This window comes from Mugil cephalus, chromosome 21 (assembly GCF_022458985.1).
Source record: "Mugil cephalus isolate CIBA_MC_2020 chromosome 21, CIBA_Mcephalus_1.1, whole genome shotgun sequence".
Lineage (NCBI taxonomy): Eukaryota > Metazoa > Chordata > Actinopteri > Mugiliformes > Mugilidae > Mugil > Mugil cephalus.
Genome location: NC_061790.1, coordinates 3606485 through 3619062, shown reverse-complemented (window position 1 = coordinate 3619062; position 12578 = coordinate 3606485). Strand labels below are relative to the sequence as shown.

The window sequence follows — 12578 nt, the reverse complement described above, 5'->3', positions numbered from 1 at the left end:
CTGCTTTGTAATTATCATTTTTCTATGTGTGCTATTCCACAGTTGCAGCAACTACACAAAATAGGTAGGGTGTTGTTATCCTTCAGTATTTACCATTTAACATGCATTTCGCATCCCTCTGTTTTAACATAAATGCTCTGTTTATTTGCATAAAGAGTCCAGTTAGCATTCGCTGAAGATGGAAGCCAAATCATGGGTATATTTCTGTTTATTTTAAGTCTTATACCATTACTAGCAAACACTCACATAAGCTGGTATAGTGAAAGATTGCTATTACTAAACTCATTTCTCCAAATGTAGGTATGGAAACCCTGTTGAAAGCTCCTCTACATGCTTCCCAGCAAAGGGATGAGGTAAGTTTAAAGTCTCTGATGTTTCCTACGACTGCTCCCAAATGGTTAAATTAGTTTGGTATATTTATATTTTAGACTATAACATTATGGATTTAGTTTTTGGTAATCTAAAACTTGTTATTTAGTCACTGTTCTGTTTATTTCAACTTTTTTAGGTCAACTTTGAAACCAACTTAGGGGAGAAAACAGTGATGTTTTCTACTGAAGACGCTTACATGGATATGACTCAGAGTCACACTATAAACATTGCCAGAGATGGAGATTTGCTTGGAGATATTTCCCTTCGCAACTATGACATTTTACCCACGGTGGAGAGAAAGGAGCGATGTTCACTGTGGATGATGGGTCCAAGGATGTTCTAAGTCAGGCTTCAAATACAAAGAGAAACATATCCACGTCAGTGCCTTGTTTGGATCCTGGATTTGAAAACTTCCTCTCAAATCTCTTTAAACCAAGTGGCCCAAGCACCAATGCTGCGACCGCCATGACGACACCCCCGGCTGGACCGTCCTCTTTGGGAACAAACACCCCTCTGGCTCAGAATAAAACGCAGAGAGCAGTTGTGGATAAAGAGAATCTGGCTCCCCAGCCACGAAATACCACCAGGAAGATTAGAGAATCCTCTTATGGCGGTCCACTCTGTCCAGGAGATGAGACGAACATGGATATGACTGAAGCTCAGACGGGACGCATCCTGGGAGTGGATGATGACGATGACCCTTTCCAGTGTCTCTTTCCCACTCAAGAAATGTACGCCCACGCTGACAAAAGAGCATCACAGACGACGAAGGCCAACCAGAGCAGTAAAATGTTGGGCTCAACCAACCCAAAAGGTATGAAATGTCTAATATTGCAGTACTACCCTGTTGTATGATGCATTCTTCTATCATCTATACGTCTGTTCCTTTCTGTAAAGTCTCCTTGGGTGACTTGAAAGGCGCTTCTTATATAAAATGTATTATTACTATTATAGATCAGTTCTTGAGGAACTTTGTGTTTGAAGTTTAAGACCTATGGCAACATTACATACAGCACGTGTGCTGGAAGCTTGATTTTTACAAGGCATCACATTATGGAAAATGTAGACTTCTGTGTTATTGGATACCATATTAACACAGTCAGTATTGTAATGACATCACGACTTAAGATGAATAAATAAACAACTACTCAAGTTTTCCCACATTTACATTGCTTTTAATACCTCTGCTAGCTGCCCTTGCCACCAAATTGACATCAATTTATTTGAAGGTAGCTGAGTAATTGGCCAAAAGTTGTGAACACATGGTCCATGCCTGGGCAAGCGAACGAAAGGAGATCTGTAATGTATTTTTATGCATATCTGTGTAAAAACAGCAACAGTTAGCAAGTAATGGCAATTACCTGAAAGGACTACAAGTCATCATGTCTCAGCCTCTGCTACTTCAGTTTTTTTTCAAATCTGTCCCTTTCTCATGCAATATATTTTTTGTTGGTTTAATACCAGCTTGAAAGCCGTCTAACTGCATTTTTTTTTCCAAAATCAGAGAGGAAGTCCTTGATAAACCCTCCTCTACCTGCTCTTCATCAAAGGCAGAAGGTGAGTTACACAATTATTTTACTTCTTTGACTGTTGATGGAAGAAAGTACAGCATAACATGTACAATTGATGTTAATGTGCATCTGCATAGTTTTTTGGAGAATATGGGGCAACTAAGTGTCTTTTGTTCTTCAGGTCGGCTTTGATGCAAAAGATGAACGCAGAGATAAAACTATAATCTTCACTGCAGATGACGAGTTCATGGACATGACTCAGAGTCACACAGTGAACATTGCCAGTGGTCCGACAGCTTCGGAGAAAATGCCAGTAAATAGTTCAGGATTTCTACATTGTAAACCAGTGGAGCCCAGTGGTAAACCTGTGTCTGCCAAAATGAAACCTGCTGTGGCGTCGTCCTCCAAAGAATCTGCCAACACAAACAACTCCCTGTTCCAGATGAAAACACCAAGGACCCATGTTGGTGAAGCCGATAGAAATGCAGTGTGTCCTAAAGACGATGTGAGCATGGATATGACCGAAACTCAAACTGGACGCATAATAGGGCTCAATGGGTCAGATGATCCTTTCCAGTTTCTCTTTCCCTCGCAAGAAATGTACGACCAGAGTGATGGTCTGAAGAAAGCAGATATGTCTTCAGTACCGCAGAGCAGGGAAGCACGAAAATCACTGAGCCAAAAAGGTATGAAAACCGTGAACCTTCTAGTTGAAATGAAGATGTAGCTTTAGAAAAAAATTCATTGCCTGATTTCTTCATGTAATTCCTCTATCTCCACATTTAGGGTTGGAAACCTCATTGAAGTCATCCTTCAAGAAACGGGTGCAAATACATCAGGTGAGATTAAATATTCACTTGTTTTTTTATTATCATGCAGCTTCACTGTTAAGGAATGATGTATTGAACTCATTGTGGCTCTAAAATAATAACATGCCTCTCTAATAATAAAGGTATACTGGCATCTTAAGATCATTTCATTTCTATATGCTCAAAGTGTTGTTTTGTTCTTTAAATTAAAGGAGAAACTTGACTCCGAGGACGATTACAGAGAGAGGACAGTGAGGTTCTCTGCAGATGACGGCTGCATGGATGTGACTCGCAGTCACACTGTGAACATTTCCACAGATTTAAAGCTGCATTCGTCCCAGAATCTGGACTTTTTACCCACATGTGGAGAAAAAACTGTGAGGTTCGATGCAAACGACGCAGCCATGGATATGACCCAGTGCCTCACTGTAAATATTGCCAGTAACTTAGTTTCAGATCTTCCTGTGAAGAAACCAGAGGGTGAGACGTGCGGTCCACCTCCGAACATGTCTTCATTATCACGCAGAAGTATGTCCTCTGATGGAGGTACTTTCTGTCCTGAGGACAACGTAAGCATGGACATGACAGAAGCTCAGACCGGCCGCATTATGGAAATATCTGGTCCAGATGATCCTCTTCAGTGTCTTTTCCCCACACAAGGCATGTACGCCCAAAGTGGGAACCTGACTTCACATCAACAGACCAGTGGACCTTCAGACTCTAAAGGTATGGACAAACCTACAAGTTTATTTTTGGCTCAGGTGAACTGAAGACTTAAAAAACAGACTAAAGGAGACTAAAAATTAGAATACAAACACAAAAATACAACAAAAGATTGGGAATAATTGTTATTTTTAGAACAACAACGATAAATGGCTTAAAAATGTCATTGCCCATCTTCATGTATAGGTATGGAAACCATGTTGAAGCCCATAAAGACAAGAACACCAAGGCGTCAGGTGAGATTACATTTATTTTATTTATTTATTTTTTACATGTCTTATGTATTATAGCTGCTCTGTCTTAATGTTTCATTGTGTCCTTAAAATACTAAGATGATTTTATGATTATGAACCCTTAATGCTTCTACAGGACAAACCTGGCTCTCTGGATGAGAGGACAGTGAGGTTCTCTGCAGATGACGGATGTATGGATGTGACTCGCAGTCACACTGTGAACATTTCCACAGATTTAAAACTGAATGGGGACTTTTTACCCACGTGTGGAGAAAAAACTGTGAGGTTCAATGCAAACGACGCAGCCATGGATATGACCCAGTGCCTCACTGTAAATATTGCCAGTAATTTAGTATCAGACCTTCCCGTGAAGACACCGGAAGGGGAGACTGTCCCACCATCCTCTCATGGATGGACAGTCTGTCCCGAAGACGACGTAAGCATGGACATGACGGAAGCTCAGACCGGCCGCATTATGGAAATCTCTGGTGCAGATGATCCTCTTCAGTGTCTTTTTCCTACCCAAGGCATGTACGCCCAAAGTGGGAACCTGACTTCACATCAACAGACCAGTGGACCATCTAACTCTAAAGGTATGGAAATGGATTATTTCTTGGACTGAGGAGAAAATAACTGAAATAAGACTTGTAACCAACACAAAGTTAGAGTTATCAGACAATTGTTGGAAATGGAAAAATGAGCCTTATCTGATAATATTAGGGTCATGTTTGTGGTTATTATGTGCAGTTTTTGGTTAAAACGGTGTCAAAAACAAGGTCGTTATTCAACTGGATGACAATTTAGGAGGAAATAGTTTAGGTTGTTTTATGGTGTTGCTAAACTGGATTGACACAAAGGTATTTGTTAATCTAATCTAGGCCACCGACTAAGATTTGGTTGTCAAAGTAGTAGAAATGTGCGTCGATCCACCCAGTTGAATCAACACTTCTCTGTTATTTTAAACAAATGCCATAACGACTTAGACTAACTTTATTGTCATTTTGCATGCACAGGGTGTATACAGAACGAAATGTTGTTGCAATGTAACAAAATTGCAAATAAAATAAGATAACCCTTTATGAAGCTGACATTTAAACTGAGTATCTAATGGATTGACATATTTATTGTTTTAAAAAACCTGCACCTTTTATATTATAGTTTGTGTTCTAGCTTGTGGAATAGAAGACAAAGACCTTATTGACTAATTGATTACTAATATAATCAAAATGGGTGCATTCTCGTGAAAGAGTCGTTTTTAACTTTTGACAAAATGTTTATTCTTCATGTTTAGGTGTTGAAACCTCATTGAAGACTTCTTTAAAGACAAAGGTGCAAAGGCCTCAGGTGAGTTTAAACATTTATCCTCTACATAAGCTAATGGCTGAACCAATTATTAACAACTTTATTAAATAAGTTTATTTGTCTTGCACTGCAGTTGGGGTCACTTTTTTGTATTACATACTTCGGTTTAGTTTCATGGATGGTGGTTAAACCTTTAAACCTTTTTGTTTCTCAGGTCAAGTTTGATGCTGAGGACGACTACAGAGAGAGAACGGTCAGGTTTTCGGCTGACGACGCCTGTATGGATGTGACACAAAGTCACACTGTGAACATCATGGCTGATTTACAGTTGCAGTCACACCAAAATGTGGACTTTATACCTACTAGTGGAGAGAAAACTGTGAGGTTCACTTCAAGTGACGCAGCTGTGGACGTGACACGCAGTCATACTGTAAACATAGCCACGGCTCTCGAACCAAATGTGGACTCCATGCCTACATGCAAAGAGAAAACTGTGAGGTCCAATGCAAATGAAGCAGTCATGGATATGACCCAGTCCCTCACAGTAAATATTAACAGTGACGTGGCCTCACACGCTGTTCCATCTCACGAGAACGTTCTACCCATCTCTGAAAACGCAGGTTTGCCTTCTACTTGTAATCCTCGTAGAAACAGATCCTCATCAGGACATGGTTTATTGTCCAAAACAAGTGCCTTATGGACTGATCCTGACGCAGAGTCTACTGACACGCCATTCCCTCAAGAAACTACAGATACGAATCAGCTTGAAACACAGATATCAGGCATGAAAACTGAACGTGAGGCCTCACGTTTGGTTTCGGGGAAGACAGATGGTCAAGAATTGAATGCAAGCATGGATATGACTGAAGCTCAAACAGGCTACATCTTGGAGCAAACATGCACAGAAGAGCCCCCTGAATGTTACTCCAGTGATGAACATATAAAGAAAATGACTTCATCTCATTGCAACGAACCAGAGACCAAGAAAGAAACTGAATCAACTACTACTTTATCGCAGAAGATGGAAAGTTCACCCAGTGCAGCCGACCAAGACGTTGATCATTCACATCCGAGGAAGTCTAGACGGATGTCTTTAGCTGACCTCCAGACAAAAATAAGGCGTTTGAGCCACATGATAAATGCAGCTCCTGATGCTGTTCCATTGGAAAGCTGCACAGCACCTTTGCCTAATCTCAGCCACGACCTGGACGGAAATTCAAAAGATAAAACCACATCTCCGTCTGAAGTGGAGCCACAACTTGAAATGTCTTCAGTAAACGTTCCAGATGAAGCTCAGTGTCTTAGAGAAGACGAACAAATCTCTGGTACCACTACAGCTCCTTTCAGCCTGAAGACTAATCAACTTATGTCCAGACTCTCTATGGGGGGCTTTAAACCCAAGCTCCCAGAGAGAAGCAAATCCGATGAATCAAAGAAGCTAAACACTTCAGAACATACAAAGACGGTCAACCTCGACGTTTCCCATCAGATGAGCAACACTGACAACGACGTGAGCGATATTTTCGACGAGGAGCTGGGCAGCTGCGAGGACATGTCGGAAGCGCTGGACATCAGGAGTCCTCAGAAACTCTATGAGAAGGAAACGGTTCCTTCCCAAGATCTGAACGTGGACGAGCCTCTAGACGACAACGTATTCGAAGAAAACGCGATTCGGACTGGTCAAGGACGAAAGAGGCCTTTACCAGAAGATGACACGTTTAGAAATGAGGACGAAAAGAGAATGAACACAACCACTGAGATGGTTGAAATGGTAGGTCAGATTTAACTACTGCATGAAATATGAAATAATAGAGGTGTACTGTTATGTACCTGTTATTAATAGAAAGCCAAGGTTATGTAGGAGATTAGGAGTCAAGAACCCTATTTAGGGTTTAGTTCCTTGTTGATGCAAACTCAGAAGCTCCTCCACGTTTACTTTTCTTGATAAAGTCTAAAGCTCCTAGCGCTAAACCTCATTTAAACATTTAATGTTGCGTGTTAAACACTGATCTTAGTGCTTATTGACCAACCAGAGAACAGATTTGGCAGAGTGGAGAAGAAATATGTGGCCTTACGGTTTAGTTTCCTTGAACGGGTTTTGAATCGGTTTTTGCCGCGTCCAGAACTGGATTAAAGAACTGAGGCTCATTGAATTGTGGTTTGGTGATTCCTCAACAGACCTGGTGCATGAACTGAAGTGTAGCCCTACCAGTGATCAGCAGAGCATAATCATGTGTTTACAGTGGGCTTTTAATTTGGTAGTAGTAAAGGTTTTCTCCTCTTTTGGTTTTATTTCTCGCTAGGCGTTGCAGTCCGCCATCGACCGTAACATTACCGCAGCTCGTATGACTTCACACACCATAGACTCCTCCAACAGTAGCCACACAGCCAGCATGAGATGTGAGGCTGCATTCGAGTCAAGTAAGTCCTCATGGTTTCGCGTGGATATCGTTTATCTGGCGGTGACAGATCGCCCAGTTACACTTACAGTTGGGTAAACGTCTTTGTTTTGTTTTCAGCTTTTAAACACAGCATGTTTGAATCCCAGCTTGAAGACTACGGCAGCGAGGTGCAGAAGGTAGGTTGTGTTTAGATGCACTTTTAAAACGGATCCCAAGAAAAACAATTTATGTAATTGTCTCCAATGGTTTGATCACAGCAACTGGAAGACGGCAGCATCACAGTTTTAGAGTTCTTCAAACTCTTCAGCATTGACTTTGTCATCCACAATCCCAGACAGAGTGTCCTTCCTGGTAGAGTGAGTATAACTCTCAATCTTATCTATGTTATTAAAAAAATCTAGAAAAAACAAAGATGTACGGTAGTAATGTGACTGTTTTTTTTTTTGTTTTTTTTTTGCAGCTTATGTCAGAAACGGACACCACACCAATGGATGCACTGAAAGACAGGCATGTCCACCGTCCTAAACAGACGGTCTACGAGTCAGACGTCCTGACCCTCACAGAGAAGGTGGAAGGGTATGTACGCTTCAAACCACGCATGTAGTGTTTTCTCTTAGCCTGGTAAGAGTCCTGTTAAATCTGAATGCCCTGTCAGCCCTTAACTCTCAGACTAAAACTGCACTGTTAGAAGTTTAAAAGTACAAAGTTAGACTTGTCTCAAAACACCTAGAAGTTCAATAACAGATCTTTTGTTTTTTGTTTTTTTCCAGGTTAAAAGTTCGATTGCGAGATCTTGACAAACCTCTTAAGGCTGTTAATAGGCCTCTGTGGGAAGAGATGAAGTGTTCTTCAGAGAAAGAGGTATTAAAGGATAATTGTCGTATGAGGATTGTGAACTTTGCTTGGTGTGCAAACAGCAGTGGGAATTAATTTTTCCTAACCCTCGCTTGTATTTGCTTTTTAATTTAACAGCTCAAATCTTTTGGTTCCAAACTAAAAGAGAGAAATAACTTCTTCAGAAAAACGAGCAAAGTTCAGTCGCATGAAATGAAGGAGGTCCTCTATTCAAACCTTGTGCAGGCTAATCTGGTAAAACCTGCAAACACACACACACAATATTATTCAACTCAACTTTTAAAAGATTTTTGAGATTTTAATTTTTATTTTCTACATTTAATAGGAGGAGCAGCAGAAATTGAAAGGAACCCTTGAGGAGGCAGATGCGATGATAAAAAGTCTCGATGACTGTATTCGCGAATTAGAAACTGGTATGGCTGCTCGTTGGTGACGCCTCTAATTTATTTCACTGTATATGCACCAATCAGGCGTAACATTATGACCACCTTCCTGACACACTGTAGGTCTCTCTCTTGTGCCTCCAGAACAGTTGTGGCTGATGTTCAGGTCAACACCTTGTGCTGTTCTTCAATGTTTGTGTGTGTGTCTGTCACACATCCTGCTGCCATCAAGGAGTGTAATTGTTATGTCGTGGGGGGGTCTGGTCTGGTCTAGGTTGGCGCAACATGTCTAAGTAACATCCACATGATGAATGGATGCCAGGCCCAAAAGTTTCCCAGCAGAACATTGAATTGTTGCAAGATGGTTTAAATGTTATTTACTTTTTCTGTCAGTGGTCATAATGTTATGCCTGATCAGTATGAATGTACATGATAAATCATTCAGAATGACAGCAGCTCTGCAGTAAAACAGAACTGGCTGACATGTTGTCCCTATTTTCCTAGAACTGGCTGCAGTTGAGGAGAAAGGATCTGAAAATAAACCAAGTTTGAAATCTCTCCGGGAAGGTAATTTGTTTATTTTCAGGTTTTTGTTTTGAAGTAAATATAATACATCATTGTGTGTTTTTGTTTTTTGTTTTTGTTTTGTTTTAACAGAAATGAATAAAGTCACTGAGACTCTGGCTGATAATGAGAGGTGAGTTTATATTACTTCCTCATCCATGCAAGGTTTTACAGGAACGTAGGTAAATTATCGTACTATCACACATAAACGTTTGTATTTGTTTCTGCTGCAGACAAATATCTGAGCTGGAGATGCAAAAGAAGCAGAACTCGAGCGACGTTAACCGGATGAAAGCTGAGACCAGGAACCTGGAGATCCGCCTCGACATGCTCAACATGTCAGTTTATGTATTTAAGCAGGTTTTAAATAAAGTCAGTTTCTTACACAAAATTGTTAAAGTTAAATCTTTTACTTTTTTTTTTTTTTTTCAGGCTGAATGAATGGAAATTGAAGGACATGAGAGACGACTGCACAATCTTCACTTTTCTCCATGAGACCATGTATCTACAAGTGGAGTTTGAAAAGTCTCCTGGTGAGATTTTCGACACTGTAGAAGAGTCTAAACGTGATTCATGTTGTTGTTTTTTTTTAATCAGAGCTCTGATAATGATTCAACCTTTCTCTCTTTGAAGGAGATGACGCTGGCGTTGGGTGTGAGCGGAGGATAGCCCACATCTCTTTCAAATTTGAACTCGATGGTGAGAAACTAAATCCGAGTCATTATTTGTGACGTCTCCACTGAATCTGGGTAAAACATTTGTGTCGCGTTTCGTTCTCCATCCAGACGAGCAGTCGTGGAGCCACGCACGCCTCGTTCACAACCTTGTCTCCCAGTACATAGAGGGAGAATCGGCCTGGGTGGAAAAATATCCAACGAGCAGACACCTTCCAATGGTGAGTGAATGAAGATCATGTTACATTCGTTGCAATTTTGATTAAGGTCTTGTTTAAGCCCTTTAAGTCTGTTCCACTTGAATTTAGCATGTATTCCTACATGTATTCCTTATACCTTAATGGATTTGCTTTAATTAGTCCCTCAATTCTTCTGGCTCTAAACTAAAAGAGATGAACTATTGTAGTACTGGGTACTAGGGCTGGGTGGTATACCGGTTCATACTGTGGTGAAGACTGGAAGGTCCAAAAAATGAAGCAGCAGAACGAGAGACGAAAAAAAAAAGTTTTTTTTAGGCGTCCCTGATTTCTGGGTACAGCCTCTGTCCCCCAGTTAAAGCTGTCCCTGAAAATTTCCCCAATTTTAGCTTTTTATGAACGAGGGGAAAAAAATGTTGCACACAGACTACAATAATTACGGTAGCCAGATATGCTGCTATTGACATAGCAGCTTAAATATGTCGAAATAAATTAAACCGTTTCTTCATTTCATCTTGAAAACATTTAACAAACTAGAGAAGTTAACAAGTATAAGTAAATAAGTTACAACCGTAAACTTTGATGATGTTTTGTACCTTGTTCACTTTTGTCTCATTATCCGCTGCAGTACGGATCTGCTGAAATCATGTTCTTACACCGACTAGTGTGTTGACCCTTTGCTACCACTAGATGGCAGACTAAAGCGTCCACCTATGAGGACAACTGGTCTAAATGAAGCAGCATAAACTGCCACAAACCTAAAACCTAATGTCCCCATATGAGTATGCAGGGTCTCAGGAGGTTAAGGGATTAATAAAGTTTATTTGAATTTCAATTTGAATTTAAGCATTAGTCTCAAAAAGTTGTCAGCTGGGCTCATTTAAATAGGAGCTTTTGTCTTCTGCATGACACAAATGAGACAGATTGACCGGACGACCTGCTTGAAATGCTTTCTAAGTTTTCCCGCTCAAGTATTTCGTCTGTTTCCGCGCAGCTGCTCAACGACGTTAGCCTGGTGGTGAGTCGCTGTCGTCTGCTGGGAGAAGAGATCCGCCTGCTGAAGATGTGGGGGGGTCTTCGGCTCGATATCCTCGACATCAGCTGCACCGACTCCAAGTAAGAACTCCGCAGAGGACAACAATTCATCACTCGATACAATAAACCCGCTCCCAGTGAGCTGGGATCGTGCTGAATCTTTGGGGTTCTCTGTTCCACACGTAACTTAACAATAAAACTACATATACAGCAATGCATGTATAAAGTTTTAGGCAGGTGTGGGGGGAAAAACTGCTGTAAATATTTATAATTTATCAATTTATAAAATGCAAAGTGAGCAAACAAAAGAGAAATCAAATCAATATTTGATGTTGCTACACTTTGCCTTCAAACCAGGATCAGTCCTTATAGGTTCACTTGCACAAAGTCAGGGATTTTGTAGGATTGTAGAAGTGATGCTGCCTTGAAGGCAAAGGATCGTCAGACCAAATAGATTTAGATTTCTCTTCTGTTCATTCTATTTTTGAAAGCATTCTTAGTTTGCAGCATTTTTTCCACCACACCTGCCTAAAACGTTTGCACTATGTTATATAATAAAAGGTCCCGTGCAAGAGAAAGCGATGCAACATTCTGCTTTATGAAACATTTTGACGAAATTAAACATAGCTGCTCGTGTTTTCTTTTTCCAGCGTGCGCATCATCTTCAGCAGCCTCCGGACGTTTTCCAAGTTTGAGGTGATCTTTGCCGTCAGCTTGACCAACGAACTCTGTGTCCTTCAAGTAGAAAGCTTCAAAAACCTGATCGGAAGCACAACGTGAGTGAATGTGAATTTTTTTTAAAGAACAAGACTTTATCCCTCACTTGTACTTATAAATAAGCATTAAACCTTTACTACTGCTTTAATGGTTACCTGACAGTGTGTTTAATATTTTCATGTTTTTGCAGGATCCAGCAGATTGAAGAGATCGTGGCGTCGTTCACTCCGGGCAAGAAGCTCCTAACGAAGATTGTCAAGAAGATTCACGACGCTCTGCTCTGTTGATACCAGGAATATATGTCCACTCTCCACTTTCTTTGTTATTACCATAATTAGCAGTTCTACTGATTAATGGTTTGTTCTTGCGCTCATTGTTATGTATATATATTCTGTACAGGGAGATCCTACTCCAAATCCTTCTCTTCAGCTGATGTTTGTGTTGCTGTATTATTTGATTCATTTAGTTTATACAGAATAATTAAAATCAAATGTACAACGTTGTGTGTTTTTATTTATGTTCTGATTTACACGTCAGTTTAAAAGCTGCAAATAAAACATGGAAATGCAACTTTACTGTGAACTGCTATACTTACATCGGGCTTTAGAGGGCGCTGTGGTCCTGTAAAACATTTTATGTGTTTCAAATGACCATTAAAAAGCCTTGGAAATGATGAGATTTTACATTTAAATGGAAGGAAATATGCTTTAATAAATTAATTAAACCTCTTAGAGATGTGTTGGTTCATAAACAGGTTTAAATACTATGTTTTTAAGTGGCAATGAACAACATTTCGCCACT

General features: G+C 40.3%; 1 protein-coding gene across 2 annotated transcripts; it reads left to right on the top strand.

Annotated features, from left to right (window-relative positions):
- The first annotated feature begins 837 nt into the window (after positions 1–837).
- On the top strand, positions 838–12347 carry knl1 (kinetochore scaffold 1). Of its 2 annotated transcripts, XM_047574417.1 has the most exons (25): positions 838–1186; positions 1877–1929; positions 2065–2569; positions 2670–2722; positions 2905–3418; positions 3602–3651; positions 3785–4241; positions 4940–4992; positions 5165–6721; positions 7254–7371; positions 7470–7528; positions 7610–7708; positions 7813–7928; positions 8123–8213; positions 8325–8441; positions 8533–8620; positions 9095–9157; positions 9248–9287; positions 9388–9492; positions 9587–9687; positions 9788–9853; positions 9940–10049; positions 11020–11141; positions 11711–11836; positions 11968–12347. In XM_047574417.1, exons 1-25 carry the CDS (start codon positions 838–840, stop codon positions 12062–12064), a joined length of 5109 nt encoding a protein of 1702 aa, XP_047430373.1. In that variant the 3' UTR covers positions 12065–12347. The 2 variants fall into 2 exon arrangements, with proteins under 2 accessions (XP_047430373.1, XP_047430374.1); XM_047574418.1 differs by lacking the exons at positions 3602–3651; positions 3785–4241.
- Positions 12348–12578: the final 231 nt, after the last annotated feature.